Below are 14,621 nucleotides of genomic sequence, written 5' to 3' on the forward strand. Positions count from 1 at the left end.
AAGCTGGAAAATCACTAATTGTCCACATCAAAACGGCTTGCATTTTGAAATTATTTTTTAGTGAGACATCATATGTGAGTACCCCTTCGAACCATAACATTTTCAGCTCTTCGATCAAAGGTTGTAGGAACACATCAAGAGACCGACGAGGGTGATTTGGTCCAGGAACTAGTATGGTCAGAAATAAAAATTCTTGTTTCATGCAGAGAGCTGGTGGTAGATTATATGGGGTCACAATAACTGGCCAGAGTGAATACTTCCGACCTGACTTCCCAAAAGGGTTGAACCCGTCTGTGCATAACCCAAGATACACATTTCGTGCTTCAGCCGCAAAATCAGAATAAACATTTCGAAAATGCTTCCATGCTTCTGCATCAGATGGATGTGAAATTTCTCCAGTGAATTCATGTTCAGCGTGCCATCTCATTGACGCTGCAGTTTGTTCAGATTGGTAGAGCCTTTTTAACCTATCTGTGATTGGCAAATACCATATTCTCTGGTAAGGAATTTTTTTTCTCCCAGACGTTTCCTTAAATCTTTGCTTTCCACACCACTTGCATGCTTCCAAATTGCAGTCATCTCCCCAAAAAATCATGCAATTGTCTCTGCATACATCTATCATTTCGTATGGTAACCCTAGTCCCGAGACCAATTTTTGAATTTCGTAAAATGATCCCGGTGCTAGATTATCTGCAGGCATATAATCTTTAGCAAAATCTGCAATTGCATCAACACAATCCTCAGCCAAATTCCATTCTGTTTTAATACTCATCAACCTAGTTGCAGCTGATAGAGCTGATAAACCATCTTTGCATCCTTCATAGATCGGATTCCTAGCGGCTTGTAGAATATCATAAAACCGCTTTGCTTCTTCATTTGGTTCCTCAGCAATATTAGCCCCATCAATGGTTTCACGAAACACATCTCTAACTATGTTACCACCATTATCTTCTTCCATATTCATTGTATTTTCTTCTTCTAAAACCATATTTTCTACTCTTTCATTTCCACACTCGCCTATATTAACATGACTAGTACTAGGCAATGTTCCAAAATCCTCTCCATGTGAAAACCATATATAATACCCGGGTGTGAATCCTTTCCAAAACAAATGCTTCCATACAGTCTCAATATTAATGAATTTCTCGTTATCACATTTGCTACAAGGACAACTCATTTTACCTTGTTCACGAGAGATTTCTTGATTTGTAGCAAATTGCATAAATCCGGTGAGCCCTTCCTTGTACTCCTTCTTGATTTCACCGGTGACTTCATCTACACGATTATACATCCATTCACGAGCTCTGTATATATTGTGACTAGACATTTGAACAAAGAAAAATCTTCCTCTCAAATTTTATCTGATTTTTGTCTCTCACTTTTTTCAGATTCTTTGTTTCGTTACACGATTGTAACAAGAAAGAAAACACAAGGCAAACTATGACTTTGTTTGCTCAAAATAAATATTTTCACCTAGAAGTATTTATTATCTACCCACTTGTATATAGTTATTTATTACCAACTGTTGTTAAAAAAGAAATTATTTATTACCAACTGCTTATGTGAAGCACATGTCGGTTATGCTTTGCGAAATTAACCGACGAAGCACACTCCACGTAAATTTTCTACAAAAATCCAACTATTTATTTCAAGGACATTCCGACTCTAATTAATCATCGGAAATCACTGATACAATACCGACAATAATCAAGTCCATATTAGTTTCTGACAAAACACCGACAAATGATTCCGAGGACATTCCGAGCTTACATTTTCGTCGGAAATTTCCTATAAAATACAGAGTGTAATCACGTCGACATTAACTTCCGACGAAACCCTGGCCATTAATTCCGACAACATTCCTATAGATTGGCTTTGTCGGAAATCTCGGATAAATTACCCACTGGAGTTTCTTTTCCTCGGTTTTACGTCGGTACGCTAACTTACCCACAACTTGAATTGTCGGAAGTTTTTCTCGGAGTCAGCTACTCTTTCTTTGTGTATGAATATTAAGTAACCAAAAATAAGTTCAAACAGATTAAACCTATCTAACAATGAATAAAGACGTAAATGTAATATATAGTAGTAGATCAGAAGAAGGTTGTTGCCAATGCCACGATAGTCGATGCGAAGCTTAGTCCGGCGAAGTTGATGGCCGGAGCAGAGCTTGTCTGTGTGGACGACGTCGAATTCGTAGTAGTACCTTGGTCAACACAGGATTTAAAAGCTAATTAGGAACAAAAAAACAGTAACAAGAAATCTATTAAACGGCGTCGTAATAAGTTACTCACCATCCGCGGGGCTGGCTTTGCATAGTGAGATGTCAGGGTTGGCGTCACAAGCTTTAGGGATATCAAGAGCGTTGTCTTTAGTGAGGTTAAGCGATTTTAGCATATCCACGTTGTTGAACACGGAGCAAAGACACGGAGCATCGTTGGCGACCATCTCCTTCATCGACAGGCAACACGATGCAGGCAGTGGTGGAATCACCGAGTGGAGATACGGCTGACACGACTTAAGTTTCTGTATACACGGCATTGCCCGAGCATCTCCTCCTCCGCTGCCTCCACCGCTAGGAGGTGCAATTGCGGCGTTAGATGATGAGACAGAGACAAGTACAAAAAAGACAGCGACGGTGAATCTATATAACAATCTTCATTTTCAAAAACAAAGAGCTTTGAAACAATGTATGTAGTTCCTGTAAGACGGTGGTGTCTTTATCTTGTGTTTGAATGTTTTGTGAATTTGTAATACATTTCAACATGTATTTATATACGTAACACACACGTTGACGTTGATTATAATTTTGAATCTAATCTACTTCTTGCTGGTTTTTCGAGAAACAGTAAATCTTCCGATCATTACGCAACGGATCGATAAGACTAAAGGTCTGAATTAATTAGTTAATTAAATCAAACTAACCCAAAATAGACTTGTCAGTTGTAAGAGTTTAGGTAATCATTTGATATAGAAAGTCAAGTGATCCGTAACCTTAAATTTATAAATAGAAGAAAAACTGTTATTACATCACAACAACAGAAATTACATAATATGAATATATATGTTGTCTTGTGGTTGTCAACCATGTTCCCAAATCTCACCTTGGCAACTACAATTTTAGCTTCTGCTAGATATTAAAAAAAAGACTTAACGGCTGGGGCTTTGTCATTTCTTTTGGAGACAGAATAATATCCATTTAGTCTTCGTTCTTAAACAAATAATTAGCATCTAATCCGCCATTTTATTTCATTTTAATTAAAGATTTTGAACTTATATGAAAATGTATTGTAAGTGTTTAGAGTTTGATCAAATATGGAGTTCATTTTTAGATAAATTTGTGGCATATATTTCATTTAGTTATTTATGCTTTTTTTTTTGGGTCTAGAGATCAAAATTGTTTATGCTAGTTTTTATTTAAAGTATTATGACAAAGTAATTTTTATGTGTTTATGGGGGTGATTGGTAGTTGATGTAGGTGTTGTCCACGGCCCTATTTATTTCTACGGCACCAAATTCAGAGCAATCAAGCTTTACTTTTTTTTTTAAACCACAGCTCTTGAAATAACCTACAGCTGTACAAGTGCTCTGCAGAGCCAAATATCCAAAGCAATTTTTTAGTACTTTACATAAAATGCTACAGCAATAAAATCTAAAGCCACAGCAAAAAAAATCTACAGATTTTTTCTACAGCAAAAATTTTAAAGCTACAGCCATTACCAATCGTACCCTATGTTTTAATAAGTCATATTTTACAGTTTATGGTGGAAAAACAAATTTAAAACAATTGTAAAATAATATATTAGTTATTCAAAGTTTTTTTTTTTGAAAATAGTAAGTTTCAAATTCGTCGGGGTAACCTAAGATATTAATTGAAATAAAATTCAATCTCTTTATTAATAAATATATTAACACACCTTGACGAAAATATTAGTTTCTAGTGATCTTAGAACACCGTCGTTAAAAATATCTTATGAGAAGTTTTTAAAATATTATGAAATATAATATACTATACAAGTTATTATGTTGGTATTTCAAAATTATGAGAAAAAAATACTTGTTGTTCAATTTAGACACATTTGGCATGGTTATAGAACCCTCTTCAGAGATGTTTTCGCTGGTATTGATCCAGATTTTGATTATGAACAAACATCTTGTTCCATGTTATTGTCTTCTTTTTTCCTTTATGTCTTTGATTTTTCACTCGCTTACTAGTATATTTACAGAAACTACACACAACAAGTTGATGTTTCTAAAATACTTTTCTAGATTTTCATCTTATATATATTTTTTCATTTAACTAAAATCAGATCTATATTTTTTCACATGTAGTTATATACTATATCACAACATCTAAATTTTAAATACAAAGTTTTATTTTCTTAACTTTTTCTCTTATTTGTGCTCAAATTTTATTTATGTTTTGCTTATATTTGTGTGTGTCTGTATATGGTTATAAACATAAGAGAGAATTGATGAAATAAAATGAATGAGATTAGATGAATGTAATATATGAAAAATAAAATAAATTCGTTTCATTCATTCCTCATTAAAATCGTTTATCATATAGTAGCACCAAATCGACTTCTAACACCCGGGGAAGTCAAAATCTTGACAGTAGCTAAAAGCTAGCTTCGAAAAACGTTAGCTATTATTAAACTCTAATGATGTACATATCTATTTTATACTACTTGAGGTATATTATACACCATAATTTATATTAATAGTTTGAACTAGTAACATTATAATGTTATATATTCATAATTCAGATTGAGTTGTGGCTATGTAGATGTTTGTCAATCGAATTGTATGTAGGCAAGACGTACATACTAGCTAAATGGTTTATAATATTCCAACTAGCACGTTTCCTCCTTGACTCCTAGGTATTTAAAAGAAGACGAAATATAAAATAAAAACTGTAATAAGATGTTAGAGAATGTTGGTAAAGAACTGTTGAAAATTAGAAATATTATTAGAATTTTCTCAATACATATTTAATCAGTTACCAAACATAATTTCAAACAAATTAAACCTATCTAATAATGAATAAATACGTAATGTAAATAGTAGATCAGAAGAAAGTTGCTGCCAATGCCACGATAGTCGATGCGAAGCTGAGTCCGGCGAAGTTGATGGCGGGGGCAGAGCTTGTCGGTGTTGACGTTGAAGAAGCTGATGCTCCGGTGGAACCGCTTCCTGTTGATTTATTTTAAAACAAAACTAAATACTCCACAACCGCTTATTGTAAATCTTTTTCATTTTCTTTCTATTTACTACCCGAATACTTAAAAAAATAAATCCTAAAACCATGAGAATAACTTTTACAAAATTCGAAGATTATGTGTTCATACCAGTGGAAGACGCCGGAGGAGTTTTGGGAGTTGCCGACGACGTCGAATTCGTAGTAGTACCTTGGTCAACACAAAATTTAAAAGCTAATTAGGAACCAAAAACCAGTAACAAGAAATCTATTAAACGGCGTCGTAATAAGTTACTCACCACCCGCGGGGCTGGCTTTGCATAGTGAGATGTCAGGGTTGGCGCCACAAGCTTTAGGGAGATCAAGAGCGTTGTCTTTAGTGAGGTTAAGCGATTTGAGCATATCTACGTTGTTGAACACGGAGCAAAGACACGTCGCGTCGTTGGCGACGATCGCCTTCATCGGCAGGCAACACGATGGAGGCGGTGGTGGAATCACCGAGTGAAGAAACGGCTGACACGGCATAAGTTTCTGTATACACGGCATTGCCTGAGCATCTCCTCCGCCACCACCGCTCGGTGGTGCAGTTGCCGCGTTAGATGATGATACGGAGTAAAGTACAAAAACAACGGCGAGGGCGAATCTAACAATCTCCATTTTGAAAAACAAAGAGCTTTGAAAGAACGTATGTAGTTCTTGTAAGATGGTTTCTTTATCTTGTGTTCGAATGTTGTGTGAATTTGTAATAGATTTCCACATGTATTTATATACACAACACACACGTCGACGTTGGTTATAATTTGAATCTAATCGACTTTTTCTGGCTGATTTTATTGAGAAACAGTTACGTACTAAACCTTTTCTGATCCGATCATTACGCAACGGATCAAAGACTAAAATCCTTGTTATTTAGTTAAATCCAAAACTAATCCAAAAGTAGAAGAAAGACTGTTATTACATCACGAGAACAAAAATTACATGATATGTTTTCTTGTGGTCGTCAACCATGTTCTCGAATCTCACCTAGCAATACAAAATTATCCTCATTTTTTATTATTTTTAAGATATGTGTGATATTTTTGGCCCGTTCCAAAAATATTATGGTGGATGCTGAATTAGGCAGACTCTCATGTACAAAGGATAGCTTGACAAGTTGAAGATTCCCAACAAAAACCATAAACATAAAAATTGAAACCTTGTTTAACAATGATAAATAATTAGCTTTAAAGCTTGTAAAGAGTAAATTTCAACAAAAACTATAAACATTTTATTTATAGTTTTTTTTTAGGTTCTAAACAGTGCCAAAGCATGTGACTGTAATCTAAAACTAGATTTTGATCCGCGCAACCGCGCAGATGTTTGTTTTTACTTTTCTATACATAAATTATTGTTTTAAAACATAAGTGGTATATATTTTGATGTTAATCATATACTTAAATATTTATATAACTATTTCAAATACAATAATTTTATAGTTTACAAGTTGTAATTAATTAATTGTTTAAACCGTATGTATTTATCACTTCTTATTATATATTTATCTTATTGTATTTGCATTTAATTATTAAACAAATTAATATATTCATGAGAAAATATATTTAAAAATTATTTTGTATTTAATTTATGCTAATTTCTGACCCGTATTTCAAAATTGGATTTCTTTTTACCTATATTTTTATGCTTATTCATTTTAGATAATTTATTATTGTATATATAAAAGTTTAAGATATGTTAATTTTTAGACATGTATTATATAGTTTGTTAATTTTAAGCCGTTCGATCATCATATTATATTTTTAAATAAATAGTTTATATTTATGAAAATAAAATTTATAAATTTATCAATTAATATAATTTTATCATATTTATTTTAGTATAATAATTATATTTTAACATGATCATGACTATAAAGTAGATAAAATAGGATATAATTTATTTATTTTCATTTTTAAGCGATAACTTAAAATGCATTAAGTCATTGTTTAAATATTTTTACACAGATTTATTAGAATTTTTAAAATATAATATATAAATATATATATTATATTTAAAATAAAAATATATTATGATTAAATTAATTACAAAGATTTTATATTATTAACTTTACAGAAATACATGTTAATTTTTATACATCTATTATATAGTTTGATAATGTTAACTCATCTTACCAACATATTAGATTTTATTTTTGAACATAAATATTTTATAATTACGAAAATAAAATATACAAATATATAAATATATAAATTTAATACAATTTTATTATGTTTAGCTCAATATAATAATTTTATTTTAATATGATTGATTATGATTATATAATAAATAAAATATTATAGATTTTTTATTTTTCATTTTATATAACTGAATATATTAATCTATAATAATATTTTAAACTAATTTGGAAATTAGTGAAAATATTTAAATATAATTTCGAAAATGAAGATCTTGTAAAAATCTTATAAAACAAATATCTTAGAATTTTAAAATAAATATAGTTATATTTAAAATGAAAAGATATCAAAAGATATTATGATTAAAATATTTTAAAGATTTTATTTATTATTAGTCTTAATTAAAATGTAATATGAATTTCTAGGAAAAGGTCTATTAGGTCCATTTAAAAAAAAAATCAAACATGAATCAAGGTTGTGAGTTCTGTTTTTACATATAAGACTAGATTTTAACCCGCACATCCGTACGGATAACATTTCATTTATAGGTATAAAATTTTATATTATTTTGTATATAATAGTTTATGATAATATATTTATGTCATTTTAAAAATAACTTAATAAATGAAATATAGTTCTAAATATTAAAATTTAACATATTTTAACAGTTTTATTTTTTGTAAAAATTATTACATAATTTATGAATATTAATTATTTTAAAAGATGAATGATATTTTAATCACTTTAAACGGTGAATGATATTTTATTTATTTATCTTAATGAAAGTATTTTTTAAAATATATTGGTTTACCAATTCAACATAATTTTAATATGCTTGCACAAAAAACATAATTTTAATATGTAATTCATTAATTACTTCTATTTAAATATAATGTAGAATATACTTATAAAATTAGCATATAATTTATTATTTTGTTTATAATAAAAATTTAATTAAAATTAATTTATACTACTAATTGTGAAATTAATCAGTGCATTGATTAAAAGAATATTTAAAATTTTAAAAAGATTTTATTAAATTTTTTCTCAACAAATTTTGTTATTCCTAAAACTAAAATTTAAATTTATAGTTAAAATGAATTTGTTATTAATATCCTTATAATTATTTAGAAATGTTATACTTTAAATAAACTAATATAAACAATAAAAAAATTATTTGAATATATGGACCTAGACTTCTAGTATGACTATTTTGTAGTAGATAAAAATTGTATTTCTCTTTTAATAGATAAGATATAATATCTATGATTTTCGTTTTAAAGATGCATCTCGACAAAATATCTTGAGAATTCTGAAAATGTTGATATCAATAAAATGTTTTTATAGATTTAATTTAATGTATTATGAGAATATTAGGTATATTCTCAAATTGTTAGAAATATATTAGTGTGAATGATAATGGGAATATTGATAGATTCATTTAATACATAACTGAAATATTGAGTAATTAATGAGAATATATATATATATATATATATATATATATATATATATATATATTCTCGAATTTTGCTTGATTTTTTTTGTTAAGTTTCCAAAATTTCAAAACTGATATATCCAAAATATATAACATATAACAAACAATTATATTATTTTCTAACAAAAACAATAAATATGAATATTATATTATATATATATATATATATAATTATCAGGGTCAATATGAGTCCGTAATGTTGTTGACAAAAAAAATATATATATATATATATATAATTATCAGGCAATTTCAGAATGTTTAATATATTGAAATAAATTTGTTATACATTTTGAAAAAGCATAGTGGACTCACACAAACACGATAAGTATAGACAATGTGTAAATTGTTTTATGTGAAGTGTACTATTTTATTCGATTGAATATTGGTTTGGTTATAATATTAGAAAATAGAAACTGAGTAATTAAGGAATAAAATAATAATTTGTATCAGTTATAGTTTCCTAAATTATAGGTAGATATAAGTAGTTCCCTTAATTATAGGTAGATATAAATATTTACAATTAGAAATATTCAAAATAAAAACACTAAATTTAAATAGCAATGACACTTGTAAGTATTGGAAAAAAATAGAGGAGTTAAAAACTGTACTTCAGCTTTAATAGTATACATGTTACTTAAAGTGGTCACTGTATAATTTCGTTGCTTCAATCTTCTGAACTGCACCAGTCAATAAATACTTTCCTTGTAATCTCTGATTGAAGTGCCCATGCACCTAACATCAGCTTTGAGTAGATCAAAGACCATCCAATGATTGTAAAAATTACCTGAAACATAAAACTACTTATCTTTTGAAGCAAAAACAATTTCACTGAAACTAATTACAATAATCAGAGGGAGTACGAAAACTTCTAACTCTCTTGCCAAATTTACCAAGTCCACTTTTCTGAGAGGCAGCAACCCTAACGTTTAGAATCAAGGTACATTGATGAATCTCACCACTCTGCTCCCAAAAGAAAAGCCTTGTTCTTCATACACAACCCAATTTTGGTTGTTATTTGCCAGGCTATGTCAAGGCTCATAGAAGAAAACAAATGTATGTCTGGAACCGAAGCCTTGTCCCAAGATTCCTAGATCCTATATGCACGTCTCTCTATTAAGAAAAAGTTTGTAATTTATTACTACTTCACAATATTCCCTCCATAATCTCTCTCATACAAGATTTGGTAATCAAACACAAAGCTCTAGAACTCAAGCAGGAGCAATCGAGACTCTTTCAATCTCAACTACATACTCCAGCGAAGCAGAAGGCGGTATCTGAAAACCCGATTCCAGTTCAGCACCCTCTTCTCCAAATCCTAAAGATGGTGGAACGATCACTCTCCTTTTACCTCCAGCCTTCATCGACCTCAGAACATAATCTACACCTTCGCATAATCCTTTGCTATATGGCTTTGAACCCACCACAAGAGCCAATGGCTTCTTATTCTGGTCTTTGCTTCCAAATGTGTCCACAAACACTTGTCCGGTTTCTTGCACTTGTCCCTTCATATTAATCACTACCAAATCACCTGCTCTTGGTGTTGCCCCTCCTCCAAGACGCAGATCATAGTACCTGCATAGTTTGATTCAATAAAGTCCAAGACTTGACCGAAGCTAAGGAGACCCATTGACAAAATGTACCTAATGCCATTGGGCAATATGATCTCCTTCTCTTCTTCGACGTCTCTAAAAACACACCATACAAAAGCAGTTCCAAAGCTTTGTGAGAGTGATGACAACTAAGACAGTAACTTGAAGCTATGGAGATGTGAAAACCTTGTGTTAGCTTCTTCCTGAGAAACCTCAAGACGTGTTTTGATCTGCTCTGAGATCACACCGAAAGCCAGAAACCCCGCCCAGGCAAGACCCGCGCCGATTCCGAACCGCCGCGTCAAAGAAGAAGCGACCCAATCCGTCGTCTCGACGCTTTTCTTCCTCTTCTGTTGCGATGCGACGGGTTGCTCCGTCTTTATGGATTGAGGAGGAGGAGAAGGAGAAGACTCTGGCTGAGAAGGAGGGTTCTGCTCCGGAGGAGTGGAAGAAGAGGCGCAACACAGGTGGTACGGCGCCGTTTTCGTGAACGGCTTTGAAAGGAACGGAGCTGTAACGGTGAATAGATTCGCCATTTCGGCATAAAATAAAATAAAAACCTCAGCTTTATTAAAAGTATATAATAAACGCTTATCCTGTTCGTGTGATGCATTCTAAAGACAGAAGTCAACCAAGTGTTCGATCCCGTGTCTTGTTCTTCGCACTGTCAGTGATAAACCGAATCCGGTTAGGATAAACCGGTAAATTAAACCGGGTCGTCGAAATTATTAAAAAACTAAATTATTTCTTCTTCTTCTCTCTCTCTCTCTCTCTCTCTCCAATCAATTAGGGAGAAGGTCGTGACCAACTCCGAAGGACAAAACCGAGAGACGATCCGATAAATAAGCTGATTTTGACGAGAATCATTAGGCTGAGAACGAAATTCGGAGACCCAAAACCGTAAATCACCAATCTTTAATCTGTTTTCTAATTCAATTAGTAGTTGATGGGTGGTGGTGGGAATCTCGTCGACGGGGTTCGTCGTTGGCTTTTTCAACGACCTTCTTCTTCTTCTTCTTCCAATAATAATAATCCTCAAGAGCCCATAAAGAAGTCTGATACTTTTTCTAATCCCGATCATCAATCTGAGCTTGTCATTACCGAAGATCTCGATTTCTCTGGTCTAAAGCTTATCAAAGTTCCCAAACGTCATCACTTACCTATGGATCCACAAAAGAAGGTACCTTTGGGGCGATCATTGATTGTTTTTGTTGTGTTGAGAATGTTTGATCTGTGATCTTGTTTAATTGAAATTTACTTCTATTAATGTTTTGTGCATTGTTAGCTAGATGTTGATTAGGCCTTTTATATAGGGTTTTATTGATTATTGATTAGGCAGACGTCTATTACCAATTTTGTGAACATCTATAAAAGAAAAAAAAAAACTTTTTATTTAGACCCGAGTTTTAGAACACTGGTTTTGTTTGCTGGATGAATGTTTCCATTTGATTGGATCCTACTGTTTGTTCAGGGTGTGCAGGAAAAAGACTTCTTCACGGAGTACGGAGAAGCAAACAGGTACCAGGTTCAAGAAGTCGTTGGTAAAGGAAGCTACGGTGTCGTGGCCTCTGCTCTAGACACACACACTGGCGAAAGAGTTGCCATCAAGAAGATCAACGACGTCTTTGAGCATGTCTCTGACGCTACCAGGATTCTCAGGGAGATCAAGTTGCTGAGGTTGCTTCGTCATCCGGATGTTGTGGAGATTAAGCACATCATGTTGCCTCCTTCTCGCAGAGAGTTCAGGGATATTTACGTTGTGTTTGAGCTGATGGAGTCTGATCTCCATCAGGTGATTAAGGCGAATGATGATCTGACTCCTGATCATTATCAGTTCTTCTTGTATCAGCTTCTCCGTGGTCTCAAATACGTCCACGCAGGTTAAGTTTCTGGTTTAAAACAATCTTCTCTTTCGATCCTTATGGTCTTTATTGAAACATGGTTTATTTTTTCAGCTAATGTGTTTCATCGGGATTTGAAACCAAAGAACATTCTAGCTAATGCTGATTGCAAACTGAAGATCTGTGACTTTGGACTCGCTCGTGTCTCTTTTAACGACGCCCCAACTGCTATCTTTTGGACTGTGAGTCATCTAATTTGAATGCAGCAGAGCTTCTCATTAGAGTGTTTGTGAACTCACTCGTTTATGTATGTTTGTAGGATTATGTAGCTACTCGGTGGTACCGTGCCCCTGAACTCTGTGGATCGTTTTTCTCCAAAGTAAGTTTTTTTTTTTTTATTCATTGCACCTCTCTGTATCACAAGAAAGGACTTCTTGATCTAGGTCCTATATTTTCATAAGACATACCGTCTAATGCTAAGTTAACTTTCAGTACACTCCTGCGATTGATATATGGAGTGTTGGTTGCATTTTTGCGGAAATGATACTGGGCAAGCCTTTGTTTCCCGGGAAGAACGTCGTGCACCAACTTGATCTTATGACTGACTTTCTTGGCACTCCACCGCCTGAGTCCATATCAAGGGTTAGTCACTCAAACATGTGTTACATTCCCATCATTTGAGAGCTTGTTAATGAGTTTTTTTTGTTGCAAATCTTGAAAATGTGACAGATAAGAAATGAAAAGGCGAGGAGATATCTAAGCAGCATGAGGAAGAAACAGCCGGTTCCTTTCTCTCACAAGTTCCATAAAGCTGATCCTTTGGCTCTCCGCCTTCTTGAACGCCTTCTTGCCTTTGATCCTAAAGATCGTGTATCAGCTGAAGATGTAAGCGACAAACAACTTTTACTTTCATTTTCCATTACAAAAACTGAAACTCTATCGTTCTGTTTTCCTTGTTCACAGGCACTAGCTGATCCATACTTCAGTGGTCTGTCAAACTCAGAGCGTGAACCATCAACACAGCCGATTTCAAAGCTTGAGTTTGATTTTGAGAGAAAGAAGTTGAACAAAGATGACGTCAGAGAATTAATCTACCGAGAGGTAACACAAAAAAAAAAAGGCTTTTGACTCTGTCTTATTGTTCTCTTCATCGATCTAACATTCACTTATCTTTGGGAAAAACATTTAGATATTGGAGTATCATCCTCAGATGCTGGAGGAATACAAGCGCGGTGGTGATCAGCTTAGCTTCATGTACCCTAGGTTAGCTAATTAAACAACTCATGAACTATAATTCCCTGAAAACAGAATGAAACCAAGAACTCTTCTGTTGTTTACGCAGTGGGGTCGATCGATTCAAGAGGCAGTTTGCTCACCTTGAAGAGAATCAAGGTAAACCAGGAGCAGGGGCAGGAGGAGGAAGAAGTACTGCAATGCATAGACACCATGCTTCCTTGCCAAGGTAATGTCTTTTAACAGAATCTCTTTTTCTCTCTGAATGCATAATGCTTCTTTGTGATTGTGTGTTGTAGAGAGAGAGTTCCTGCTCAGAGTGGTGAGACTGCAGAAGAAAGCAGTGATGTTGAGAGAAAAGCAGCAGCTGCTGTGGCTTCAACTTTGGAATCTGAGGAAGCTGACAATGGAGGAGGTTACAGTGCTCGTAGCCTCATGAAGAGTTCGAGCATCAGCGGTTCTAAATGCATCGGTGTCCAATCTAAAACCGACAAAGAGGTTTGTTAGTTAGTTAGCAGAGTAACAGAGGATCTTGAAAGGAACATGGAGATGGAGTTGGCTTACTTACTGTTGTTGCTGTTCTTGTGTGTTGCAGGACACCATAGCTGAGGAAGGAGATGGTGAATCAGTGGCGGAGCTTACTGATAGAGTTGCTTCTCTTCGTAATTCTTAAAACGTTTTTGTTTTATTTGGCGTTTGGTGAAAGTTTTCTGGTGAAAAAATTGGTTTCTATATTTTATTTTCCCTTCTTCCACATTATCTTCGTGGTTGGGTTTGATTTGTTGTATTTAATAGTTTGGAGGTGAGAATGAGAACTTTTAATAAGAACACTATCTCCATGTAATTTCTTTTATCCTTTTCTATAAATTGTTCTTTCAAGCTTTTAACCGATTCAATTTGCTTAATTACATCATGGAATCAGAATTAAACTAAAAAATAGTATACTAAAAAGGAAAACATCAAATTAAAACCTTTATAGTTGAAGTAAAAATATATATGCAGTTTGCTTTTATATTAGTTATATATACATACTAATGCTACTACAAGAGTTTTTCAAAAATAGTTATATTAAATTAAACTAAATCCAATTCA

The 14,621-nt window shown here is 33.0% G+C and overlaps 4 protein-coding genes and 1 pseudogene across 5 annotated transcripts; 1 reads left to right on the forward strand and 4 right to left on the reverse strand.

Moving 5' to 3' along the window:
* Positions 1 to 707: 707 nt before the first annotated feature.
* LOC106309305 lies at positions 708 to 1,291 on the reverse strand. The gene is made up of 2 exons (XM_013746345.1): positions 777 to 1,291; positions 708 to 717 (listed from the first exon to the last, which is right to left on the reverse strand). Exons 1-2 carry the CDS (start codon positions 1,289 to 1,291, stop codon positions 708 to 710), a joined length of 525 nt encoding a protein of 174 aa, XP_013601799.1.
* Positions 1,292 to 2,090: 799 nt separating this feature from the next.
* Positions 2,091 to 2,764, reverse strand: LOC106311359 (annotated as a pseudogene).
* Positions 2,765 to 4,996: 2,232 nt separating this feature from the next.
* LOC106310655 (lipid transfer-like protein VAS) lies at positions 4,997 to 6,518 on the reverse strand. Its single transcript, XM_013747882.1, has 3 exons — positions 5,497 to 6,518; positions 5,349 to 5,408; positions 4,997 to 5,193 (listed from the first exon to the last, which is right to left on the reverse strand). The coding sequence occupies exons 1-3, from the start codon at positions 5,954 to 5,956 to the stop codon at positions 5,069 to 5,071; spliced, it is 645 nt and encodes a 214-aa protein (XP_013603336.1). The 5' UTR covers positions 5,957 to 6,518; the 3' UTR covers positions 4,997 to 5,068.
* Positions 6,519 to 9,963: 3,445 nt separating this feature from the next.
* On the reverse strand, positions 9,964 to 11,040 carry LOC106310654 (peptidyl-prolyl cis-trans isomerase FKBP17-2, chloroplastic-like). The gene is made up of 3 exons (XM_013747881.1): positions 10,642 to 11,040; positions 10,507 to 10,551; positions 9,964 to 10,438 (listed from the first exon to the last, which is right to left on the reverse strand). Exons 1-3 carry the CDS (start codon positions 10,989 to 10,991, stop codon positions 10,075 to 10,077), a joined length of 759 nt encoding a protein of 252 aa, XP_013603335.1. The 5' UTR covers positions 10,992 to 11,040; the 3' UTR covers positions 9,964 to 10,074.
* Positions 11,041 to 11,208: 168 nt separating this feature from the next.
* LOC106310650 (mitogen-activated protein kinase 8) lies at positions 11,209 to 14,411 on the forward strand. 2 transcript variants are annotated; one of them, XM_013747875.1, is made up of 11 exons: positions 11,209 to 11,635; positions 11,936 to 12,335; positions 12,411 to 12,538; positions 12,616 to 12,675; positions 12,789 to 12,938; positions 13,026 to 13,181; positions 13,260 to 13,397; positions 13,486 to 13,559; positions 13,639 to 13,758; positions 13,829 to 14,027; positions 14,125 to 14,411. In XM_013747875.1, exons 1-11 carry the CDS (start codon positions 11,402 to 11,404, stop codon positions 14,200 to 14,202), a joined length of 1,737 nt encoding a protein of 578 aa, XP_013603329.1. In that variant the 5' UTR covers positions 11,209 to 11,401; the 3' UTR covers positions 14,203 to 14,411. The 2 variants fall into 2 exon arrangements, with proteins under 2 accessions (XP_013603329.1, XP_013603328.1); XM_013747874.1 differs by having other exon boundaries at positions 11,211 to 11,635; positions 11,927 to 12,335.
* The last annotated feature ends 210 nt before the right edge of the window (positions 14,412 to 14,621 follow it).

Source organism: Brassica oleracea, chromosome C8, assembly GCF_000695525.1.
Source record: "Brassica oleracea var. oleracea cultivar TO1000 chromosome C8, BOL, whole genome shotgun sequence".
In the NCBI taxonomy this organism is placed as follows: domain Eukaryota; kingdom Viridiplantae; phylum Streptophyta; class Magnoliopsida; order Brassicales; family Brassicaceae; genus Brassica; species Brassica oleracea.